Source organism: Lissotriton vulgaris, chromosome 4_1 (assembly GCF_964263255.1).
Source record: "Lissotriton vulgaris chromosome 4_1, aLisVul1.2, whole genome shotgun sequence".
Lineage (NCBI taxonomy): Eukaryota > Metazoa > Chordata > Amphibia > Caudata > Salamandridae > Lissotriton > Lissotriton vulgaris.
Window position 1 is genome coordinate 1,186,370,415 of NC_141691.1, and position 25,575 is coordinate 1,186,395,989.

Here is a 25,575-nt window from a genome sequence, read left to right on the forward strand (position 1 = left end):
AAGTACAGAGTTTTCCAGTTATTTGTAATGGTGTTAACCCTGGTTCTAATGATGGCCTCTGAGATTGACCTCACCATCCAGAATATTTTTGCAATTTGTTTTTAAAACAAACAGGCTAGCATTCCCGGTTGATATTCAGTTTTGGTTTTGAGATTTCTTAAATATGAGACACTTAGGAAGATGTACTCCCCACATTTCTGCATGAGAATTGAACCAAAATTAAGTAACTAAACATGACAGAATAAAATTTACAGTCAAAAGTCCAATGAAAATTATTATTCAAATACAAACTTACATGATCCAAATATGTTTTTCTAATTTGATTTCAAAGTGGGAGAAATACTATAGAAGATGTGTTCATAGCAAATGATGCATACCGTATAACTATGTTTTCATCTAGGGAAAGTAGCTAGAGTTTTTCTGTTCAACATGTAATATTGAATGTTAGGTGGAATAATGTTACTGGTGATTAGATCAGTTAAATTTATAGGCACTTTTATCATTGATTAGGTCATAATACAATTGCAAAAAATTTCCACTACTACTTTTTCTATCTGGAAGAGTGTGTGTTTAACTTTCACAAAAGGGAGGTACAGCCTGATGCTATTAGAAATATACAACTACAGATCAATTGGAAACTCTACGAAAAGGGAGTGATTAAATATGTCAAGAAACTACTGAATCTATATGGTATTTTAATACATTTATAAAGCACTCAAATACCTGGGGGTGTCTTGGCGCTGGCACAGCATTGCATACGTGGAAGTGAGAAATGTATTCATTGTTAAAAAGCCAAGTTTTCAACAACATTCAGAAACTAGTATAGAAGGAGCAACTTTGGTCGAGAGCAGTAAGGTATTCCAGAGTTTGGAGGGTCTTGTGGCAAAACAGCTGCAGCCCCATTTTTGCCTTTTAAATTCGGGGACAGTGACCAGAAAAGATTTTTTTGAGCGTAAGTTCCTTCTGGGTGCACCCCAGGTTAAAATGTGTTTTGAGTGATCAGGCCTGAGTTGTAAAGAGCTTTAAAGGTAAAGCAGAGAACTATAAATGTTATGTGCTTTCCTACTGGTAGCCAGTGAAGCCCTTTCATGGCTTGGGAAACTGGCTGAAATTATGGGATGTCCAGTAGGAGTCTAGAGGCTGCATTCTGTGCTAAGATATTGCTTTTGGAAATTACGGTAAAGTCTGTTGCCGTAATCATATTTGGCTACAATTAGTAGGGTAACCACTGTTTTGCTTGAACCTGTGTATAAAAGGCAGGACTATTTAATTAATTCTGAGTGTGTTAAAACATGAGGAAGTAACTGCAATGACGTATTTGCTAAAGTTTATTTATCATCAATCAGAACTCCCAAGTTCTATGCTTTTTGGACTGATGGTGGGCGTGCCCCTAATTCTGTGGGCCAATAAATAGTATTCCAGAATTGTGGGTCAAAAAGGATAACCTCGGTGTTCTCCGAGTACATTTTGAGGCATTATTTGCCCATCTAGCTTCTAATAGCTCTCATGCAGTTATGGAATTGAATATTTGGGTGGTTGACATTGGTGGAAGTTGACAGCACAATCTGTGTGTATACATTGCATTACGGATGCCACAGCACAGAAAATATACTCAACAGGAACAAAACATGATCAATTGTTTAATAGGAAAATGAGGTTAGGGTTTTAGAACACAATTATATTTTAGGCTCACTTCTGAGTGCCCATCACAATCAACAGTAGTAGAAAGGTATTCTAAAAGAAAGACGGTGTACAGAGGAGAGAATTTAGAATGGTATAGCTGTCACACAAAGGAACGTTGGAAAGAGACCTTGCCCTCATGTTGCAGAGCATTGGTCCTGAGAACAGAGATCCTTGCAAAAATGACTCTTTTTCTAGAACAGAAGCTGGGTGCTAAATATCAAAGTAGGATCATGGTCTTAGTTACAATGTTTAAGTACTTGGATAATGCATTATATAAGATCCTGCTCTGACAAAGGTGGAAGATAGAAATCCCTATTCTCAAAATATTGCTATGAGTACATGTGAGCTACCTCTGTAGTACTCATGGCTTACTCCTGAACAGTAGGAGTACGCCAGTGCTATTACAAAGTAAATCACCACCATAGCTTTGAGAATTGGATGCTTGATGTCCTGTGTATGTCTCTATAGAGTATCTAGCCTGTTTGCCCTTGGAGTGAACACTGGCTCTGTTCATATTGAGTGAAGATTTAGTCCACCCCTCCTGCCCCATAACTCCATTAGATGATCTTGATCAGGTCTTACATTCAGACGTAGAAGCAGAGATGATTACTTTAAGCTTTGAGCATGTAGTGATTTTAATGCTCTGATGATGAGGTTATTTATTTTCACACTTAAACATGCAGATATCTTTTAACATTTCTTCCAAACGAGTAGATAAGAAGAAAAGCCTGTAAAGATCTGGAATGTGCTTCAATGCTCCAAAACAACAGGGCTCTTTGGGAAGTTGAAATCAACGCTTTTTTTCCAAACATAACTTTATAAGAGAATGTCACATACCCACTGGCAAAGTTTTCAGCCAGGAAAATAACCCCCCTGTTCAGGTAAATCTAAATGATCCAGCAAATTTAAATTGTGCACTAATGAGTGCCAGTAACTTGATTCACAGCCAGTGCTAGTCTGTAGCCTTTTCCCTTCAGAGAGAGATTCTTCTTGAGATTCCTCTTGATGACTTCATTATATAGACTGGACTCTGGACTCTGGTGTTGATGCAGGTAGGTCTACATATCCAGGCTGAAAAGTAGAGATGAACTAAACATATACTGGAGAAAATGTAACCCTTAAAAAAAGTTAATGTTTTGTTGGACAAAAAGTACTTAACCCAAATTACTCGGGCCTCCTGGTGCCTCAATTTGCAAAAATGTACACCACAGCACTAAAAGGGAGGACTCTACCACCCATTATTATGGGAAGATGTGCTAGTTTCACTTCATAAGCCTGTGGATAGACTGTTCCATGGGCCACTAGCTTTGCTAAATGCAGACTACAAATTATTTATTATTAATAATATTGGATTTTTATATAGCACGTAGCTACCCGGGGGGCGGCCCAGCGCTTGTGACTAGCCAGAGAGCAGTACAATTGTTAAGTAGATTGATTGTATAACCATGTTTTGAGCAGTTTCCGGAATGTAAGATATAAGGATTCGCCACGGATAAGGGGGGGCAGCGAGTTCTAAAGTTTGGCTACATTGTAGGTAAATGATCTGCCTCCACTTCTCAACCTATTTATTTTCAATGTGGCTGCCAGATTGTGATTGGAGGAGCAAAGGAATTTTCTTGGTTGGTAGGGAGTAATGAGAGGTCTGTTAATGGTTAGACCCAGACACCAGTAGGTCCTTTGGGCTATACAAAGAGCCTTAAATTTAACTCTCGCAGCAAACGGCAACCAGTGGAGGGTTCTGAGGGCTTGTTTGGCAGATTTATTTTTAGGTACACCCATCAGTAGTCTAGCTGCACAATTCTGTGCAAACTGGAGTTTCCTCAGGGTCACTATGGGTGCTCCCAGATATAAAGAGTTTCCATAACTCAATCAAGATTGTGAGCAAAGTGTTAGTCATCTGGCTACATTAGGCGCCTCTTTTGGATAATCAAGGAGAGACCGAGTGACGACAATCTAGGAGCCCTGGTGCTATCAATAGATTTAGAAAAAGATGTTTGACATGCTGAGTTGGCGTTATATAATATTGGTAATCCAACACATGAACATGGAAGACTGATGGACCCATTAGATCCAACTGTTATACTCACATCAAGCAGCGAGTGTTCGTATGGGTTTCTGCTTATGGAATATACAGGAGGACTAGACAGAGTTGCCTCTTGTCTCCAATGATCATTGGCGATAGAACCCTTTGCTGTAGTTATGTGGGAGGAGCACACAGACAAGGGGATACTGCTCAAGGATCGCAGGCATGCCATTAAGCTGTTTGAAGATGATATTTTGATCTTCTTCAGGGACAGCAATCCGGACCTAGAGTGGACGCTGCCATTATTTGATGAATTTGGATACTTTTGGCCCTCCATACTATTTGGGAGAAGTCCTGTGCATTCCCAGTAGACACACGCAATTCCCACAAGCCAGAGCACCTAGAACTCAGGAACACAATGACACAGATGTATTGGACGGCAACTTGGGAACAGCGTTATTTGCACTTAAAGGCAACATCACCTTCTGACTGACACTACCGATCTCGCTGATGGGCCGCCTAGCACTATACAAAATGATAATGCTCCCTAGACTGCTCTATCATTTTGACAACCTTCCATTGTAGATTCGACCCCAGTGGTTTAAGAATCTGGATGTTCTACTTTGAGACTGCATTTGGGATGCACAGCAATGCAGGGCGAATGCACTGGTCCTGAAGGCTCACATAACTGAGCAAGGAATAGGAGCAACCAGATTTGAATCCTTCTATAGGGCATCCCAAGTACAATGGCTATCCCAATGTATGGACAGGCAGAACCGTGAGGAACTAGCGAACATGGTGAGCGATGGCCGGACCAACACCCTGCTTCACCATATCATGCCAGTGTTGGTGAAGGTGGCACTCAAATGCTGGCTCAGATGCGCTTCTAAAAAAAAGCAGTTCCCATGTATGTCCCCACTGTCCTCATTGAGGGCTTACTATTGGCAAGGTCACCAGACTGGATGGATCAGTTGTTCCACTGGGAGGATGCAAGATTGTTGACAATGGAAGATTGCTACAGGGAAGGGAAACTTCTAACGATGGACACAATGATAATGAATGAATGAATGAATGAATGAATGAATGAATGAATGAATGAATGAATGAATATTTAATGTTGGTTACTAAAAACCATTACATAAAGCCAGCAATACAAAAGTCATCACATTACGAAAGAAAAGGTTAAAATCAAGGACATTTCAAAAATCAAGTTGTATAGTTATTCCAAAAATGCAATACAATGATAAGTGACCAGCAATTACCACTCACATGTTTTCAAAACTAAGGATGCACTTATAACAGCTATTAGGGAGATGTGGGACCCTGCTGACAGGGAACCTTTGGCTGATGATACTCTGCAACTATTGTTTACCATGGGGGGTGTATTAAATTGATCTTTTGTTTTATAAGTCACTTATATGTATATCTTGGCCTTCTCTACTGGTAGCCAGAGACAGGTGGGAGCAATGTGTGGCAGGGAACTCACAGACAGGGAATGGGAGAAAGCTACAGGACACACGGAAGGAATAGGAGAAAGCTACAGGGCACATGCATTTTCCTAGAAAGTTTTCTAGAAAAGCAACATTAAAAAATACACAATTTGATTATTTACACTAGATACACTCCACCTATCTTACACTCAGATGACTGAACCTAATGATAGGAGTAAACACGAACAGATGCCCATGATGTGACGCTATAAAGGTAGACTTCTCACATATGGTATAGTACTGCAAGGCCCTGAGGGACTACAGGAAGTGGATGACTACACATTTGTATAGAGTTTCACACAATGAACCTTCAACTCCTGAGATGTGCCTTTTGGATTTATTCCCTAGATCCACATTGAATAGAACCATCTCCAAATTCACAGATCTGGTGCTAACCAAGAGATGTGTTGCCATACACTGGAAGGCAAAGAAGGCCCCTTCAAATTGGGTGCTGGAAACACAATGTCAGAAAGTGTGCTACTAGTGAGCACTTCACATTATTGAGGGAGGAGACGGAGGGACTTAGAAGTGTACCCTACAGCACACAGATGGAATGAGCATCTGAAGACCTACAAACATCCAAATTTAACCCCAGCAGACATTGGAGATCAGCACACACCTACCATAGACACTGCAGAAGACACTCCGTAGACCCAGCAGCAAACATGGTAGCCATCATTACTTGCTAGACGCTACCTCACACATCATGACACAATACCACACACTGGTAGGGGTGGGTTTGCTATTGTTTTTATTCTACCTATATGTTATGGTATTGATTACCAGGATTATATTTTGTTTGATTCTGTTACCAATGTCACGCCTACACATGAGACATAATTTGAAGGTGACTAAGTATTAAACCCCTCTTCAGGCCAAGAAATATTCTAGATGGCACCTCCTACAGGCTTAATGATTGCTCTTCTAGCTCAACAAATGTATAATAAGCACTGTGATCATATACTCCCATCATATTAATATAACCCATAATATGTGTATGTGCGTTAAAACACAAAACTTGAAAAGTACAATAAACCAAATTTTTAAACCACAGAAAAAATAGAGAAAGATCCTGGGATATATGAAAGGCCAATTGATTTGTTTTTGGAAAGAAACATGCAAGCAAGTACCATGTGATAGACAGCCAAACACAGCTTTTCTGAAAGTAGCCAACTATCCAATATCTTCTACTGAGAAGAGATTTAAAGCATCAAAGGCAGAATAACCTTAAAAGCCACGATTGGAAAAGGAGTCCTAGACGTTGGAACTGCCATACAAAATCTTTCAGACACATAAAATGGCCAATACAGGCATAAAATTAGGCACTCATCAAAACACAAACACATTAAGATTATTAAACCTAAGTGTATGGAAGAGAAGTGTATGCCATTTTAAGTTATGTAATGCACTACGTTTCCACAAAAAAGTAACACAAATATAATCAGTGCATTCTACCCAGGCTAAAAGAACATTTGACTGGCAAAAGAATTCACTGAAAACAGAAGAGGGACTTAAGCTACCATTGTATCTGAGAAGGACAGGACGTGTTAATTACGTTTACTGTTGAAACTAGGCATTGCACAAGAGGTTTTTTCGGAGATATTGTGTGAACCTGCCATTATAATTTTAGGGAGAATTTCCACGGGGGAACACTGGTACCAGTGAGGTAGGTATTCACTGTTTGAGGTAAATTTACCTAGTCAGTAGTCTTTAGTTTGTGGAATTTGGTACAACCACAACAGATTTCTCCAGCATCAGTATTGACTGTACATTACACCAGGTAAATATCGATCAGGTTTGCACTGATTAAGTTTACCATAGGAATATTTAGGTCATTGCATTAATTACCGTGATACTCTAAATTCCGAAATGTGTGGTATTAGTAATTACAGTATATCTCGGAGTTTACCTCAACTTCATCAGCAAAGATTTGCTAACCAGATCTGTCTAACTCCAAACACTAGAATATCTACCAGGCCTTTACCTGCTGTGCACTGTTGAGTTGAAATAGTAAAAGAAAAATGGGAAAGGCATAGCTTTCCAGTTGACTCAGTTATTTAAAATGAAAAATATAACACTGATTCAGGAGTAGAATTCTCATACCTTGCAGGTCGTTTTACATTTCCAATACCGAAAATATGGGAACATTGACACAGGACAAAAATTATGATCGGTCAGATCAAGAAGATGTAAGAACCTGTCAAATCAGTGTGTATAACCCGTTTTTAGTGATTTTAAAATTGTTTTTATTGTAATACCATGTCAAATGAACTCGATTGTAAAGAAACTGTTTAATTCTATTTTATTTGTATATAATACTGTTTTTATGTCCTTTGTATGATTTTAATCGAATCGAATAAAGGTAATTTGACTGACACAGGACAAAAATTATCACCAGTTTTGTCTTTTCTCCCTGTACGTTCGATAATGGAGAAGGTTGTTTTTTGGCATTAAAACGTATTAGAGTATATAATGCACATGAAAGAAAAATGTACAGTGCATTTATTTCATATTGTCCCATTGCTTGTGGTGATTGTATATCACTGACTACTCAACTTTAAATCTCATTTATACAATGTTTAGTTTTTATCAATAAAATAATACATTTTATGGAAAATTCAGAAGTATTATTTTTAGTTATGAAGGATAAGGCTGTGGTCCTTTATATTCAATGTATGTCTCTTACACTCAAAGTGATGAAAAATGTTATTAAGCTCCACAGCAGCATCTTAAAACCAATGCACTCATTTCCTTAAGGGTCAACAAGGTACAATGCTTTCATCAAGGTGATCATTTTGACTGGTGTGAGGGTCATATCTCAACAGTTTTTGCAAACGTACAGCCACAATGAGAAACGCAACATTGATGTGCAGCCATTGTGATTAGCTTTCAATTCCATATTGATCTCATTCAAGAGCAGCAAATTCAAATGAGTTGATTAGTTAATGTGCAACACGATCATGTCCAATGAATGAGGGAAATAGCAAATTCCAAAACTCAAACAAAACGCTTTAAATACAGGCTGAACAGCAAATTGAAGCAGTGGTTCCGGGTGATCTGCACAATGGAACAATACCAAGCAAGTGTAAAATGTGCTTATTATTAAATCAACAAACGTTTTAAAAATCAAGGCTATGTCCTCCATAGCTTCAAAGGATCTTATTAAGTCAAGAATATATGTGTGCTCTCTTTATTCTAACATAGTATTATAATTAATCACAATAAAAAGATTTTTGTTTTACCTTTCCCACATACTGGGGGTCAGTGCCCATGTATTCCTCCAACACAAAAAACTGATTCCACACCCAGCCACGTTTGACCCGCTGGGCGGGGGACCGTCTACCTGGCAAAGGGGCGGCATGTTCTCTTTGCTTGCCCGGTGAAGTCTGTGGTGGCAAAGGCTGCAATGGTGTTAGGAGACCTCCATCAAACAGGACCCAAAGAAGCAGCGATAGACAATTCCTTGTAAGCATTGGCAAAAACTTCCCAACAGCAAACAACGAAAAACTCCAGGACGTATGGCCGAACCAAAGATCCAGGTTTGGTCTGTTGATGGCCTCCACCACTTGACCTCTGGCTTCACTGGTGAGTTGCTAATGCAAACGTTAATCCTCGTGACAAAAAGAGTTTGGCCACAATTAATTCCATTTAGAGGCACCTAAAAATGCAAATGACAAGACCAGGTTATGTGAGGATTATTGCGTAATCATAAAGAACTGCTCATTTATATCCTGAAGATAAATGCAAACAAACTGAAGAAGGCAACATGTATCACACTATGTGAAATAAGGTTATTAGAACGATTCTACATATTTTTTTCTCGTATCATTGAGGACCTATTTTTAGATGAAAAATATTGAAAAGAGCACAAGTATTTAATGGTTAGTGTTAACTTTACACAAAAAATTATTTCATCATTAAATATTTCATTGAATATGTATCATTTTTAGAAATGCATTATATTTTTAATATCAATTCATTATTTCAGTTAAAAAAACACACTATTCGAATGCACAACATAAAACAGGGGAGTTGCATGCATTACTTTAGGCAGTTACTAATGTTACAAAGCACAGACATATTATAACGACATGTAACTTTGAAGTATACCGTTCTGTTATATGCATAGCAGCATATGCAACGTATTTTCCCACTTTCTAATACAGATGACATAAGGTGTATATTAGTACGAATTTAAAGAAAGTTCCCAAAAGAAAGATTTGAAGAAAGATCCCACAAAACGTTATGAACGCTTCACTTGAGCAGATAGTTTGGAATATTAGATGGGAACACTCACACTGTTCTGAACATACTGGCAAATATATATAAACTATATTTGCATTTACAATGTTGCTGCTGCCAGCTACATTGAGAGCTGACACTCTTTCTGCAGGCTGCTCTCTTAAGGAAAAGCAGTCAATAGTCCCACAGATTATTTCATGCTCTATAAAATGTCCAAGAGGCACATAGATTGTTCCACCACTTTAGTACTAAGAGGTAGTATGCACCGGATAATACACAGATTTCACTCTCTGCTAGCTCTGCATGATACAAAACCAGCACCATGCTGTGAGAAGGGTGCAAGACGGTGCAGTATTATGTGGTGTGGGGTTTAGACTTCTCCATGCAATACTATCAATATGTCCCAAAGATGGTCCTTGGATTCACCCTAATAAAACCTTAGCTCATTCCTGGTAGTGTGGCAAAGAGCAGTCAGGCTTTACTAAAGGAACATGTGTTAAGCATTTCAGAGTACCAACATGGACAATAAGTAATTGACACGGCTGAAGAAAAATCCAACACCAATTTATAGAAATAGAATGTATTCTATCTTAATTTAGACACCAAAACAAACGGAATAGCATACATATAACAGGAATTATAGATTTTTGAAGCAATAAAAAATAATTTCAAAATAATACAGGGCAAATACAACATTGCAGTCAATGGGAAAAAACACTAGTGACAATCAGTCATGTACAGGTCGAGTTGTGTTGTAACCTTGCAGGGTAAAGGGGATGCAGGTCCCAGGACAAAGCCAAAACAGTCAGTTCAATTTTACCTGACCTGTGGAACCCGGGTGCAGAGCTGTCCTCGCTGTCCCTGGTCCTGAACCAGAGCCACAGGAGAGCTGCTTTTACCGCTTTAAACAGTGCTGCAGAAAACAAGAAGCAAAAGCACAACAGCAGAGTCTTTGTCGACATCGGTCACAGGTATTGTGCAATGCCCTCTTGATGCAGCTTTGAGTTAGGAGGTTGTTTACCGGACTGGAACCAACATGCCTTGGCAGTGGTGAGGTCAGCTGGGAGCTTCTTCAGTGTCAAGAGGTCCAGGGAAAGACAGCAGTGGCTTGAAACTTCATGGAAGTCCGAACTACATTCCAAAAATGGACTAGTTCATCTGGATTTCGTCAAACCCTAGGCGTGCCCTATGGCCAGTGATTCATTGGTTCTTGAGCGTCATTTCACTTGCAGTTTGCAGGGGACTGGTCTCACTTGTCCAAAGGAGTCTGAGTTTGCTTCCAGCTCTCTGAGGGGTCCCTCAGTCTGGGGGAACCGACCTTTAGCTTAGGACAAGCCTCCTTCATACAGTTCCAAGAAGAGCTGCCGCAGGTCCAGAGTATCCTTTAATTTTGTTTGTGCAACTTCCTGTTGTTGATGACACCGGTCCCTTCTATGTTCTTTTTGTTGCAAGTTGGGTCAGAACTGAGGTTCAGGGGTGTCCCTTAAATCGTACATTTAGTGGAGTTAAGGGTGTGGGTGCAAATAGCCAATGGGCTTCTAGTCCTTGCAGCAAATCCACCCCTGACGCAACCATCTCTGGCTGTGTAGGTCACCTTTTCTCCCCAAGACTCTCTTTTCTGCCACTCTTTAAGATGGAAGAATCAAATTTTCGTGTTCAGACCAGACTGCTCACCCTAAAGGGGTGGCTAGCCTTAAGAGGGTGTAAACCTCCTTGACTAACCAATTTCCCACCTGTCTGGTTGCAGATGTGCGTGGGCGGGGAGGACTGTTCCCTCCTCTGGGAGCCAGCCCTGTGGCATATCAGAGGCTGTGCAGCCTTTGAAACTGATCACCTTAATATGCCACTTCACTTGCCAGCTTGGAAGTAATGAGGTGTGACCTCCTTCCTGCCATGCCCTTTTTCCTGACTACTGGGAGTTATCATACTGCCTTGCAGAAGGTCAGAATCCTCCCTTTGTGGCAGCAAATGCAGTAATCTCTGTTTGACAGCCGGATTACAGAGAAGCTGGGGCAACCAGGTGGGCAACCATTAAGGTAGCCAACTGAGTGCATGCCACATCATCCTCAACATGATATTCATGTCAGGGGTAAGAAGGCACATTGTTAGATAACAAACATGACATATTTAGGTAGTTTCATAATGGATGTGCCAACCCTGGGTTTGCTCGGGTGCCAGCCTATATTATCCTATGTACTGTCTATCACTTATAGTGTCCTTTAATAGGAAAAGGGTACAATAGGGTCATGTAAGCTTGCCCTTACATCTCCATAACTTTTATGTAATGCACCCTGCCTCCTGGGCTTAAAGGAGGCCTTCCTTGGGGTGGCTAGCATATATCAAAGATAGTGCCACACATGGTGAGCCTAGCAGTTGCACTACTCCTGCAGTCTGCAAATAGCAGGCCAGCTGTCAGCAGTTTATTTGGATCACCCAGGGTGGCACAAACAGTGCTTCAAGCTCTAGGGGTCCCTTTACCATCCACGCCCTAAGTACCACTGGTACCATACACTAGGGACCTAAAAGGGTTTAAAATCCTTATCAATTTGGATCTCAATTCCCACATAGCAGTTTTAGGGAGAGAGCACTTGGCCCTGGGGCTTGGTTAGCAGGCTTTGGTGCAAACCAACATCTAACAGTCCAAATTGGGGCAAAACGTGGGAGAAAAGCTGCAAAAAGCCCTTTTTGTTACACAAGTTCCCCCCTCCCCAGCCAACACACCCAGGAGACTTAGCTCAGCCCTGGGAGTGTTTTCTTGACTTGTTTGCGAGGACGCATGCAAAGAAAATTGGCTATACTGCAGCAGGGCCTACTCTGCTTCACATCCTCCTGTCAAGGTCTCTCCCACTGTGCAGATGACCCATCCCAACAGTAACAAGACCCATTTTTAATTGAATGTTAACCACAGCTGGGACTTTATCATTCTCTCCTTTTACTTTGAGTAGAAATGTGCCCACCTCTTCTAACCCAAACTTTGCTAGGACAACACTTAGCTTACCCACAGACATCACCCAACACTTGAGCAACCCCACCATGACCAGCAGGGTGTGGGACCTAATTTCCTATTGGCTATAGGGCCTGTCTCCCATACCAAGTATAGTGCTGCTGTGAAAGCTAGCTCCCTGCAGAGGCAACTGATAGCTGTAAGTATCTGAAATCGTGGAACCTCCCTTACTGTTCAGAGTGGGGGCTACCACTTTTTTTAGCAGACACCCTTCTTCTACTCTTCCTTCTGTCAGTCCAGGGGTGGTACCCTGAATCTGAACATCTGCCTGGCGTTTTAGGACTTCTTTGGGGTCAGGAGTGTCCATACCAATGCCAACTTTGAGATTCTCCCTTACTGGGGTAGAATGCACCTGGCTTACCAGATCTCTAGTTAAGAATGGCTCTCCTTACCTTTTCTTGGGCGTTTTTCCTTTTGGCAGGGGCCTTAGTCTCACTTTTGTAGGGACAGGATCGCTAGGATCTTTCGGTACGGTGGCACCCTTGGAGACCACCCCTTTCTTGGATGTAACCAACTTCTGGGAGGTCACCACCTAGGATACAATCTAGTGGGAAGTCGGGACTGACTAGCACCCTATACCAGCTATGGATACCCTCTTTGTCTAGGGGCACTAAGACTGCAGGCCTGACTGTGACCTCCCCTGGCTCTACCCTTACTCTCCTTGTTTCCCCTGGCACATACTGATCTAGGGACACCAACCTGTCAACCACTATGGTATGACTGACACATGTGTCTCTCAGGCAAGTGGTAGGGATCCCATTCATCTGAATGGGGTGGAAGTTCTAAGGACCACTCACAGGGATCAACAACTTACCATCCGGGCCCTTCTCCCAGGTGAAAGCTAAGAGGACTCCTCATCTGAGGTGTTCTCCCCAATGGCTACACTGGACATATCAGTGCTAACTACCTTTCTGATGCAGGTTGCATCCTCTCTGCACTGCCTTGCCTGTTGGCAGTCAAAACACAACCTGTTGTCCAAGAGGGTTTTTAGCCCTAGTTCCCCCTGCCTCTGTTTGGCAGAGTGAGGATTGGTTTTGATATCCTTCTTTTTAGGGTTAGGTGGTCCTGTGGGAGTCTCTTTGGTGGCCTTACCACCTCCCTCCTTTGATTCTTGTGGGCCTAATCCCCCCTTCCGGGAATCATCCCCTGGTATTTCTTGGGTTCTTTTGTCCTTACTCAGCTCTCTGGGGCTAAACAGATCCGAATCTACCAAATGCAGGTGTAATTTGTCTGAGGTAGTTTGCTAAATTGCACTTTTTCATAATTAAATTATACAGGCCATCATAAGTGCCCACCTCATTGCCTTTTATCCAGCCATTTAGTGCTTTGACTGTAGAGTTCACAAAGTCCCCCATGTCTGGTTTTGACCTTTATGGGTGTCCCTAAACTTCAGCCCTGTACTCTTCTGTGGTTAGTCCAACCCCTTCTATGAGAGTCTCATTCATATGCTTGTAGTGCTCAGCCAGTTCCTCATTGATGGTTAGAAGTCTACCTCTGCCCTTTACTGAAAATAACTTCCAAAGTAGACAACCCCAGTGTTGATGACCTATCCTCCTCATTCTGCAGGCCCTTTCAAAGGTTGCAAACCACCAATCAACATCATCACCATCATTATACTTGAGGACAATCCCTTTGGGGATTTTAGGGTTGAAAAATTAATGTTTCTCCCTATTGGCTGCTGCCACCATTTCTGGACCCAAGGCCATCTTAACCTTTTTCTCCCCAAGGTCTAGTCTCCTCTTATCAAGTTCAATCTTCTTCTCACCCATGGAGAGTAGGTCAAGCTCTTCCTCATGCGTTCCTAAGATCTTACCATTGAGGGGTCTACTAGAGTGACTCCTAGTACTGCCCACTGGTGAAGGGGGTCTGGGAAGGGATAGAAAATTGAGGTCTTCACATTTTTTCATTTTTTTCCCCTATCCTATTCACTTTGGGCTAGGCCTCTTCACTGTCTTCTTCTGAGGAGTGGCCCTCCCTCTCTAACCTTTCCTTCTCATAAGTGCTGAAGACTTCACAAGTTCCTCATTTTTAGAGGTCACTCTACAGCCAATGACCCTTCTTTTGCACAAAAACCTCAGATCACTGATCCTCAGGGCTGGATTTACTGATAAGTCGAGAATCCTATGAGCCTCCATTGGCCCTAAATTTTAGTTGGGGCCTTTTAAAAAATGTAGAAAACCTTTAAACCTTTTGCCTAACTCACCTAAGCCTTATAAAATCTAATAATTGGAATGGAGGTCTGCACAGTACCCTAACAATCCAATTTAAAAATGGAAAGAATTCAGAAAAATATATTTTTGGTACTAAAGTCGATTAAGTGGATTTCTCATGCAAAATCACTTATGACCACGTGGTACTGCAAAACACAGTTTTAGGATCTACACTGCTGTAACACCAATTTAGGAATGTGAAGTATTATGTGGTGTGGGAGTTAGAAGTCGCCAAGTAACACTAGCATGATACCTCAGAGATGGTCCCTGGATTCACACTAATAAATCCTTAGCTCAGTCTTGGTAGTGTGGCAAAAAGAAATTAGACTTTGTTAGAGGAAATGGGCTGAGCATTTCAAAGTAATAACATGGATGATACATAATTGACAAAACTCAAGAGAAACCTGACACCCCAATTTATAGAAGTTGAGTATATTTTTATCTTAATTTAGACATCAAGATGAATGGAGTAGCATACCTATAACTGTAGTTAGGGAGTTCTGAAGCAATATAATTTAAGGGCAAATTAATACAGTGAAAAGTTAAATTTGCTCTCAATGGGAAAAACTACTAGTGACAATCGGTCACTTGCAGGTCAAGCTGCATTGTACCCTTGCAGGGTAAAGGTGATTCAGGCCCCTGTACCAAGCCACGGCAGTCAGTTCAATTTTACCTGGCCCGTGGAGCCTGGGTGAAGAGATGTCCTAACTGACCCAGGTGCTGAACGGGAGCAGCGGGAGAGGTGCTTTTACCGCTTTACCTGATGCTGCTGAAAACAAGATGCAAAAGCACAAGAGTGGGGTTGTTGCCAATGTCAGTCATAGGTATTATGGAATGTCCTCTTGATGCAGAGCTGGTTTAAGTTGTCAGTTACCATACTGATGACCAAACAGCCTTGGCAGCGGTAAGCTCAGCTGGGAGCTTCTTCGACATCTGGAAGTCCAGGGAAAGATGGTAGGGGCTTGAAACTTCATGAAAGGCCAAACTACAGCTCCCACAAGGCACTGTTCCATCTGGATTTGGTTGAGCCCTTGATTGGCTTGATGGACGATGATTCTTCAGTTCCTGAGTGTCGTTTTACCTGCAGTTTGTAGAGCACTAGTCTCACTAGCTCAATAGAGTCTGAGTTTGCTTCTGGCTCTCTTAGGAGTCCCTCGGTCTAGGGGAAATGACCTTCAGCCTAGGATGAGCCTCATTTAGACAGTCAGTTCCAAGAAGTGTTACCTCAGGTCCAGATTATCCTTTTCTTTATATGTGTAAGTTCTTGTTGTCGATGAGACAGGTTCTACACTGTACTCTTTGATGCAAGTTGGATCAGAGCGGAGGTTCTGGTGCCAAGGGTGTCTCTTAAATCCTAGATTTAAATGAGTTAAAAGTGTGGGAACAATTATCAAATGGTCTGCTAGTCTGTAGTGTAGTTCCTATTTTCCCTATAGGCACTGCGCATTGGAATAACATAAACAGCAGTGTAGTCGTAGGACTTCCAGGTCTCTACTGACCATGTTAGACTTAATTTAGGTTTGCGCCAGCTAGCTCAGAGGTCACTGGAAACTTTCTTGACTAAATAAGAAGGGATCAGCTTCCCTGGCTCAGACAAAAAGGGATTCAGCTTCCGACAACCGCATAAACATGACAACTTTGCACCTCAGAAATAAGAGTCAATCTTTAGAGTCGTGTGAAACAATAGACAGTTATTTCACTAAGTCAGTTGTGCAGATTTACTTTCACCAGAATGCAGAGAATAGATAGACGAGCGTTTTCAATAAAAGATATTATTTATTGAGCAGTCTTCCTTCTCATGCAAGAGAAATGAATTGCCACAATTGCAAGACTTGTTATTATGAAGAGTGCGTACAGTAAAAGGAGTATTACGAAATAATACTGTAAAAGCATTGATATGGTGCCATACAATAGTTAAAAATGAATAAAATATATACATTCATATATACATTGTCTAACGACCTCAACTGGTGCTTCTAACTGCGCCTACCCCGGTGTACCTGACCTAAGCCTAATACATGGGAGGGAGTAAGTAGCAGTTTAAGTTAAGTTGGTTTTGCCAAGAGTTTGTTTCAAGAATTCTCTCTAAGGGTTTAGTCAGCACCGTACCTATGGAATAGAATGCAGGAGGTCTGGTATCTCCTCTCAGGACCCGATATCCCAGTCAACCGCAAGGGTAGGCTGGAGACGCTGGAGCTGGATTTTCTCGGCAGGAGAAAAGACAGCGTCTTTCTCAGCGCATCAAGGAGGAGGGGCAGCGTCCATGGGCTTCTCGCATCTGCTGGGCTCTCTGCAAGGGGACAGCTGTTCTGCTCCAGTATTCACCACCACCGTGTGCTTGCTTAAGGCAACGTTGGTATATTTATACCTGAAAGGTGCCAAGTTTGACCTAAGTTTTTGGACATAAGACGGCAATAAAGATGTCACTAAGAACTTGTCGTTCTTACAGTGCTCGAAGGAGTTCTATTACTAATCAAAACAAAGCAAGCGGGGCTTTCCCAGGTTGCTGGGGGTTTGGTATGTTGAAAGAACTCGGTGTGCTATCTAGGAATCTAAGGAAGTGGCTTCTGCTGTGTCATGGACTGTCATGAACTGCAGAGACGAGTTACTGAAATATGGCTCTGATTGTTATGCCATTATAGGGATATGTATTGATTATAACCGTATAGGGGCATGAGGTCAAAATATTGATTGGGGTCCTAGATAAAACACATCAAGTCCCTGCAGCTAATCTGCCCCTGAGGTGACCATATACGGGGTGTAGTTCATAATTTCTAACCAGAACTATCTATTCTGCCACTCCTAAAGATGGCAGAAATGTAATGTTAGTGTACAGACCCTACTGGAGGTATGGCTAGCCTTCTGGGTTTGTACAATTCCTTGACTAACTCATTTCCAACCTGTCCCGTACAAATGTGCCTGGGGCAGGGGAAGGGTTGTTTCTTCCTTTGGGGGTCAACCCTGAAGCATATCACAGGCAGTGCAGCCTTTGGAGCTCAGCGTCTTGATGTGCCACCTCCCTAGCCTTCTTGGGATTAGGGAATTGAGACCTCCTTCCTGCCAAGCCTTTGTTCCTGACTCCTGGGAGTTATCACACTGCCTAGCTGGACAGAGACATGTCTTGGCAGCAGCAAACACTGGAAATGCTGGGTTGCCAGACAAATCACAAAGAAGCTGTGGCAACCAGATGGACAACCTCTAAGATAGCTACCTAGGTGCATCCCACATCACCCTCTACACAATATTCAGGTCAGGGGTAAGTAGGTACATGGTTTGATACCAAGCATGGCATATTTAGGGAGTACCATAATGGAGCGGCCAACCTCTGGTGTGCCAGACGGTTTTATCCAATGGACTGTCTATCACTTATATTGTCCTTTAATGTTAAGGTTAACTATAGGGTCAGTTAAGCTTGCACTTACATGTCTACACCTTTGATATAATGCCCCAGCCTCCTGGGTTTTAGGGGGTCTTCCTTAGGGATGACTGGCATATATCAAAGATAGTGTATTGACTTTGCCACACATTGTTAGGGTAAAGTTGAGTTCAAGCAGTTTGCACTGCTCTGCAGTTTACAAATGGCAGGCCTGCAGCTAGACATTTATACATAACATAACATAACATTTATTTGGGTCACTCATGTTGGCCCAGACAGTGCTGCAAGCCCTGGGGGCCGCTTTACCACCCACACCCTGGGTACCACTGGAACTATATACTAGGGACTAATAAAGGGGGTAAAGTGTTTGTCAGTTGTAGATGCCAATTCACACATAATAACATAATAGGTTTTGGGAGAGAGTGTTTGTCACTTGGGCTTTGTTGGCAGGCATCAGTGCACTGTCAGAGTCATAAACCAACATCTAGCAGTCCAAATTGGGGCAAAAAGTGTGTGTTGGGAGGCAATCTGCAAAATGGCCTCTTTTCTCACAAAGGGCAATTGGTGAAATACGTCCCTGGGATATTAAGGTCTCCGAGTTATGAAACACTCAATACCCTGGTGCAATAGCGGTAAAAGTAGAGAAGAATATACTGCAATATAACTTTAGCCTTTGTATATCTAGACAGACTATAAATTTGAATATACCTATATTGTTTTCTTTTTGTCAATCAATTAATTTATTTATGGTTTTCATATAGCACTACTCTAACCTTTGGATGCTGGAGCACCTTCCAGTGAGGCGGATTTAAAAAACAAATACATGTAAGTGTTGTGTGGGTACAAAATTTAGCATATGAGAAAAGAGGAGCTGCAATAAGAAACATATTATTGAGGGATGTAATGGAGATAAGAGAGTGTTATCTCAGTTCAGTGGAAAGGACTGTATGAAAGAAGAAGAGTGGGACACAACACTCTCCTGTTTCATTCCACTTTCTCTGTTATTGTATGATGCTTCTGCTCTACTGTCATTGTCACCTGTCTGCTTTCACATGGACTTGTGTTGTTCAGACTGAAGGTATTCATGATGCCAGCAGATCCCATTACTGTCCACAAATATGGTGTGGTTGGCTTAATCCCAATTATATTACTGTTCTTTTGACTGATGGGAGTACAGAACGTTACTGAAACTGTTAAATGCCTTAGCATCTAGAGGTGTGTAAGATAAAATTCTATATCTGTTCAAAGGTGTGGTTGGTAATCTTTTGTTACCTATGTAAATAAAGATTACATTTAAAGTCATAGTCCTCCTTCACAAATTGATACCATAAATACCGCCCACACCAAAAGGCGTTTATCACTTCCCCATCCTACAGTCTGGATTACCACACTACTCCTCCACTGTACCATTGTAATCCAGATAAGGATAAAACTAGTCTTTCCCCAATTCTCACCTTTCACATCCTTCCCTAATGATTTACGACGTTAATATATGTTGGCGCTTTATGTTAGGCATGAGAGTTGCCAGTTCAGTGTGTACAGCTTGCTGTGCTAAAATCTGAAAATAGAAATAACTAAAACATTTGTTGCTGTCAGTGTGTGCTATGAATTTAGTAAAAATACAAGCTTCACAAACTCATGGGAAAACATGTAGGCTCAAATTGTTAAATTCCAGTGCCTTATTGAAATATTGCATCTTAGGACCACTTTGGGTTCAGGTCAGATGCTAAAGAAACTTAAGTTAGAAGTTTCTTCTTGTTGCTATTGTATAACATCTTATTACCAAAAGAAAATGAAGTAAAGAAGATTTCCAGGGCTTCTCGGAAGTTTGTTAAACAAAAATAATCAGAATGGATGTGTTAGACTGAAGCTGTTAGGGGCAATCTAAAAGAAAATCAAAACTATCAATAGTATTTCGGTTTTATTTTTAGGCAGGCTCCATTTGAGTCATCTATGCTATTCCTAAATTCGATTCTGAAACGTGAACTATTCTATATGGATCATTAGCTAACTTTTAAACAAACAAAAAAAAGCCATGCCAGTGAAATTAATTAATGCCTCACGAATGAAAGCTTTGCAAAAAATAAAGTATAAACTATCGAAATACCATTAAAATTCTGTCATTCTAGTGGAAAAAGAATATACTTATTTTTATATCACACTGTTTATAAATGAATTTGCTCGTGTGTAAGTGACTAGTATGTTTATCACTATGAAATATTAACATAAAAACATTTAAAATTAAACTTTATATCATGTCTTGTTTATATTTTACTGAATGCACCATTACTCACTCCACTTTCAGAATGTACTCACTTTTATTGAACACACACTTCGTAGACTTTTACTTTGGTGAATCAGACTAATACACTTAGGTATGGATGTAATAAACGTTTTTATAGTTGCAAACAATCCTAATCTCTGTTTGTGGCTGCAAAAGCCTGTGTTGCCATGTACTAATTGCATGTTAGGAGTTAGTAAATACTTAATAACTCCTAAAAGTGTTTTTTGACTCCATACTATATTGCTATTTTTGATAGATAGATAGCTTTTTGTTTCAGTCAAACATATTTCTAATTGAAAGAAGAATATTTGGATGTCCCTTTCAAAATAGTGAGTCAGTGTGACTTGCTTTAATTTTTTGTGACCGATATTTGATCGGAAACTATTGAAACTTTACTGACTCCTGAGAAGGTGAACAAGGACCATGGTCAACTCTAAAACAAACTTTTAAACAATACTTTTAAATTATTAATAGATGCACATTCTTCTAAGGAAAACTGGTTGCATTTAAGAAAATAGTTACTTTTTTTAAATGTTGATCATATACATGGTGGTCTGCTCACCCTAGCAGGCCACGATCTCTATGACGGCCACCAATTGCTGAGAGTCACAATTGCAACCTACACCATTAATTTTCAAGAGGTAGATTGAATTGTGGCCCACTCTGAATTGAAATTTTACACACCCACCTATTATTAGATATGATGAGGCTTAAACTACTTAACTGATCACAAAGTATTGGTTGCAAAATACAAGACGTTTTCGATGACCAGTTTTTAGTAGATATGGAACAAAAAGTAGCAAAATAATATTCTTAAATAGAGTGGAGCGGGGTAATGAGGGTACAACAAAAGAGTAGTAAGAATGCGTAAAAGGGTATTTCTGATGCACAGTGAATAGTTCTCCATATGAACATTTTGAATAGCTAAGACACAAAATATCAATCACAATCGATGCGTCCCTTGTGGAACTAGTTGACATTTGTATTGAAAATAATACAAAATAAGATAGTGAGGGAATACATGCATTTTGGTTGAAAGTTATAGATTTATTCTCATGAGTATATTCACATTGAAGTATTTTCTGCTTAATTTGTTGTTCCTACATAGCAGTTTATGTAGATTTTCTTAACCATAGCCAATGAGCATACAGTCTTTTAATTGATTACTTTCTTTTATATATTTACTTTCCAAATCACAGGTGACATACCTAGATAAGTTTACGTTCAATTCTGTCCATAAGTTAAACCAGCCATTTACTTCAGAATGCTTCACAGCATTTATACATAGTGACTTTGAGGAACATGCATGATTATAATGTTTTGGGGATCCCTTACAGATTATATTGTCCCTCACTATGGGTAATGAACAATGTGTGAATTGGAACCATTCTGAAATAGTTTGGACATCAACTGTTAAGGTCTCCATGTTTCTTTCTTCTAAACTTCAACTATATCTTCCACTATTTCATAGAATGGCCTTGGTGCATAAGAAGGTGCTGACATTTCTGGTGTACATGGTATCATTCACAGTAACTGGACTTGTGGCAATGGAGTGGCTTTCTTGATCAGTAGGATATGTTCTCTCTGATTCTATATTGGAAGCATTGTCTGGTATGAATGCTGTTCATGGAATAACACCTTCTTTTTTACTCTTTTCCAAAAGAGTCTATATTCTATTCTATCTCCTCTACAACATTGATACAAGCAAACAACTGGGTCACCATAGGGATACACCTAGTTGGTTTCCTCCATTGTTTCTTTTGCCTATTCACTTTCTTCCACATACTCCTGCCTTTTGCTCTCATATTCATGGTTCATGTCCATATCAAGACTCAAACTAATGCTTATTGAGAAAATCATCCTAAACAGTTTACCATTCTCTCTTGCTGGCATTGAAATATCAGTTTGTGCTTCAGTACTTGATCAATGGACAGGTGTACAGACATATCTCAGAATTTGGGTGCTGAAGTCTCAAGACTAGTCTCACAAAGGCAGGGGTCTTTTATGTTCCCCTTCCACTGCCGTGGCTGTGGCATATTGTGCTGCAATAACTTGGTGACAACTCTGTTAACGGTAGCTGTATTATAAGCTATCAAATACATGGGGCAGTTAAAAGGTATTTGAAGTTAGTTGCAATGTGTTGTAGGTTGGTAACACATTACAGGAACCTGCAGAAATAAGCGAGCAAATCAAGTCTTCTGTACTGGGATCGTATGGGGGCTTATTTCATTTTCATCCTAATCCTAGCATGCAGCACCCATGTTTCTTTCTTATTAATGAAACAAGGATGCTAATAAATACTCAACATTTGACAGTGTTGGGGCAGGGCATGCCATAGCCTAAGAAGGAACTTTCTTCAAATCAAGTTACCTTCTTGCGCAGGTCCTTTGCAAACAACCACCATTCTATTCAGCCACAATGCCTCCTTCACTACTGCTGACTCTTGGCCCTTATCTTTCTCTGACCTCCACCCACTTACTTGACTCAATGTCTACTCAGATCTGAAAGTGCTGGTAGAACAGAGAACATTAGAATGTGTGATTACCGTCATGAAAAGTACACCAAAGCAAAGCAGGCAGTGAACATCCCGGTCTGCACAGGGGTATCAACCCTTGGGATAGTGTGAGGGCCAAGGGGACAATAATTCCTCTCATGCTTGTGGAGGCAGGTATTGTGAGCTAGAAGCGGACTTCACCATAGGTGCATGTCTTTGAATAGCCAGTTGTTCAATGCGACCAACAAACACACTTTTTTTTTAATTACATTACATGGAAAGTATCTTAAGATATTTATCCAGGAACAACAAGTGGACATTTCCAAATTTCTCAATGATTGGTTGTTGCTATCTTTGTAAAAATAAGGGAAGCACCCTCAGGTTTTGTGTAATGGTTAGACCAAAAGACACATAAAGTAATGTTAGACCAATAAAGTAATGCTTACAACAAAAGATGGATAAAGGAAGTCAGAGATGACGGCAGCCTGCTAGATTTATATTCTAATCTTGTGTCATATTGCTTAGTATACTGAATTTATAAATTCCTTGGCAAGTCTTTTAATTTTCTGTTGTGTGTTGATCATCTTTCATCATTGAACCATCTGCTAAGTGCAATTGCTTCAGCTGCTGGAGTAACCAATAATTTGTTTGAGTTTGTTATATTTCAGCAGGGTTAGAAAATGCATGTGCTTTGATTCTTTTTTCACTTTGCAAAGAAAAACTCTTGCCATTCTGACTTTTCTGTTTCTCTTCTAATGATCAAGGCAAGAATATGTTTGGTGCATTATGGAGTGGACCAACATGCTTTCTTCATCCAATTTCCCATATCACAGGGTATAAGCAACTCTGGTTCCACTTTTGTGAGGATTAACCAGGAAACAACCCACCCTTCTGGTTTACCAATTAAAGATGTTATGTTTTTAAAATTCTCTCTGCCCTGACATCTTGGCCACAAATCAATAAAGATTCCGGATCCAGGCCGTTAGCAGTATCTTTTTAAATAAGGATCGTCTATTTGCCTGCACTATGAAACTTTACACTTTTCAACAAAGAAAGACCTCTTTGTGGGAAGCACAGAATCTATTCATGTAACCACCTCCTGCATCAGAAAAAACATAGTTTGTATAAAAACATAAGCAGCCAAGCAATTAAGACATTTTGTTCCCTAACACTAAGGTGTGGATGTGAAGATATGCATTTTCTACCTTGCAAATTGAATTGGTGTTAACAAAACGTTAATTTTAGCACCACAGGGTATGCAGATTTATAGAGACTGAAGTTTGAACAGCAAGGTTTTCAACTATCTGCACAACGTCAAGTAATTAAGTCGACATCTGCTGAGGATTTGAGGAAAGCTATTTCAAATCTTGGCAGGGAAGAGAACACATAACCCCTCCAGTGCACACAGCAGATGACTGGTTTCTTCAAAAGATTTGCAAGATCCGACCAAACATGATGAGTGAGTTGAAATCTCACAATCATAGCCAAACGTGTGGAGCCTACGCCATGAATAGTTCAGTGATAAGCAAAGAGAAATGTTTGCAGTATTATATTTTCAAAAGGGGAAAGTAGAGGTGGATCTAGTGTGAAGCAATCAGCAGACCTCTGTATCAGTTACTCTTTAGAGATCAATTACTTGGTGAGACTCAAGTAAAGAGAACTGCAGTAGGATAAACCAACCTGAAACATCATTTTGTGGCAGCTGACAGTGGGCTGTCTAAGGATATTCCTGAGTGATTTCAAGAAAATATTGCAGCTAAAAGATAAAACAAAGTCTTTAAGGAAGGCAAGACCTAAATGAGGGCATTGTCCAAAGTAAAGCCCAGGTAGATGGAATATTGGTGGAACCCAGGTTGTCAGACCACCACTAATTAATTGGGCCAGATATCACAGATGTCACCAGGCATGAGAACCTTGATCTTATTGGTATTTACTTTTACAGAGCTGAAGCTCATCGAGCAGGCTAACACAATGTGATTGGTTAGAAAGGATGCCCAGAGTGTTGAAATGTTATTAACTGGGTGAATAAATAGATCTGTCATTAGCACAGAAACAGAATTCAATGCAGCAGATGAGAGGAGAAAATGCTGTCACATATATACATTGAAAAATATGGGGCTAAAGATAGAACATTGAGGCACCACAAGAAAGAGTTCTTGAACTTTGAGTGAAATAGGAAATAGACTTAGCATGGAGATGATCCTGGATGATCCATACAAGTTTGGCCCTCATTTCCACTGTCCAATTACTGTCCTGAAGAATGGAGTGGAGGCTGTTTTTGAAACCTTCAGAAAGCTTTAAAGAATGATGGCCGCACAGTTGAACTGATTTAGAACCAAGCAAAGGTCATCAAGTGCAGCCACAAGAAGAAAATCAATTTAGTGGGGTAGATAAAGGAGAAATTTTGTTCAGAACTGGGACCACTGAAGTCTTTTTCCAGGTAGTGTGTACCACCATAGATGATAGAGAATAATGGCACACATTCCTGGGGACACAGACAGCAATCCACGAGTTCAGACAAATAGACTTTATCATTCAGGCATCAAGTAATCATCTCAATTAAATTGAGCAGATTTCAGAACAAGTGAAAGGCATGGAAAGAGGGAAGGAAGCATATAGGGAACCAGGAAGTTGAGAGCTAGAAAAGAAGGTACAAGAGCAGAGGAACAGAAACATCTGAAATTTCCAAGATATTGTAGAAAGAAGCAGACAAACACTACTAAGTCTGAACGGGAGTAGACTTATGATGTATTTGATTTAAATGTTCTC

At 40.4% G+C, this 25,575-nt stretch overlaps 1 protein-coding gene across 1 annotated transcript in view; it reads right to left on the reverse strand.

The window, feature by feature from the left end:
• The window catches only part of CDH12 (cadherin 12), a 1,369,316-nt gene that overhangs the window by 1,276,940 nt on the left and 66,801 nt on the right, over window positions 1-25,575 (reverse strand). Inside the window, exon 2 of the mRNA XM_086965412.1 lies at window positions 8,439-8,854. Coding sequence (XP_086821538.1) covers window positions 8,439-8,669 — 231 coding nt within the window. The 5' untranslated portion in view covers window positions 8,670-8,854. The remainder of the gene's footprint in view (window positions 1-8,438; window positions 8,855-25,575) is intronic.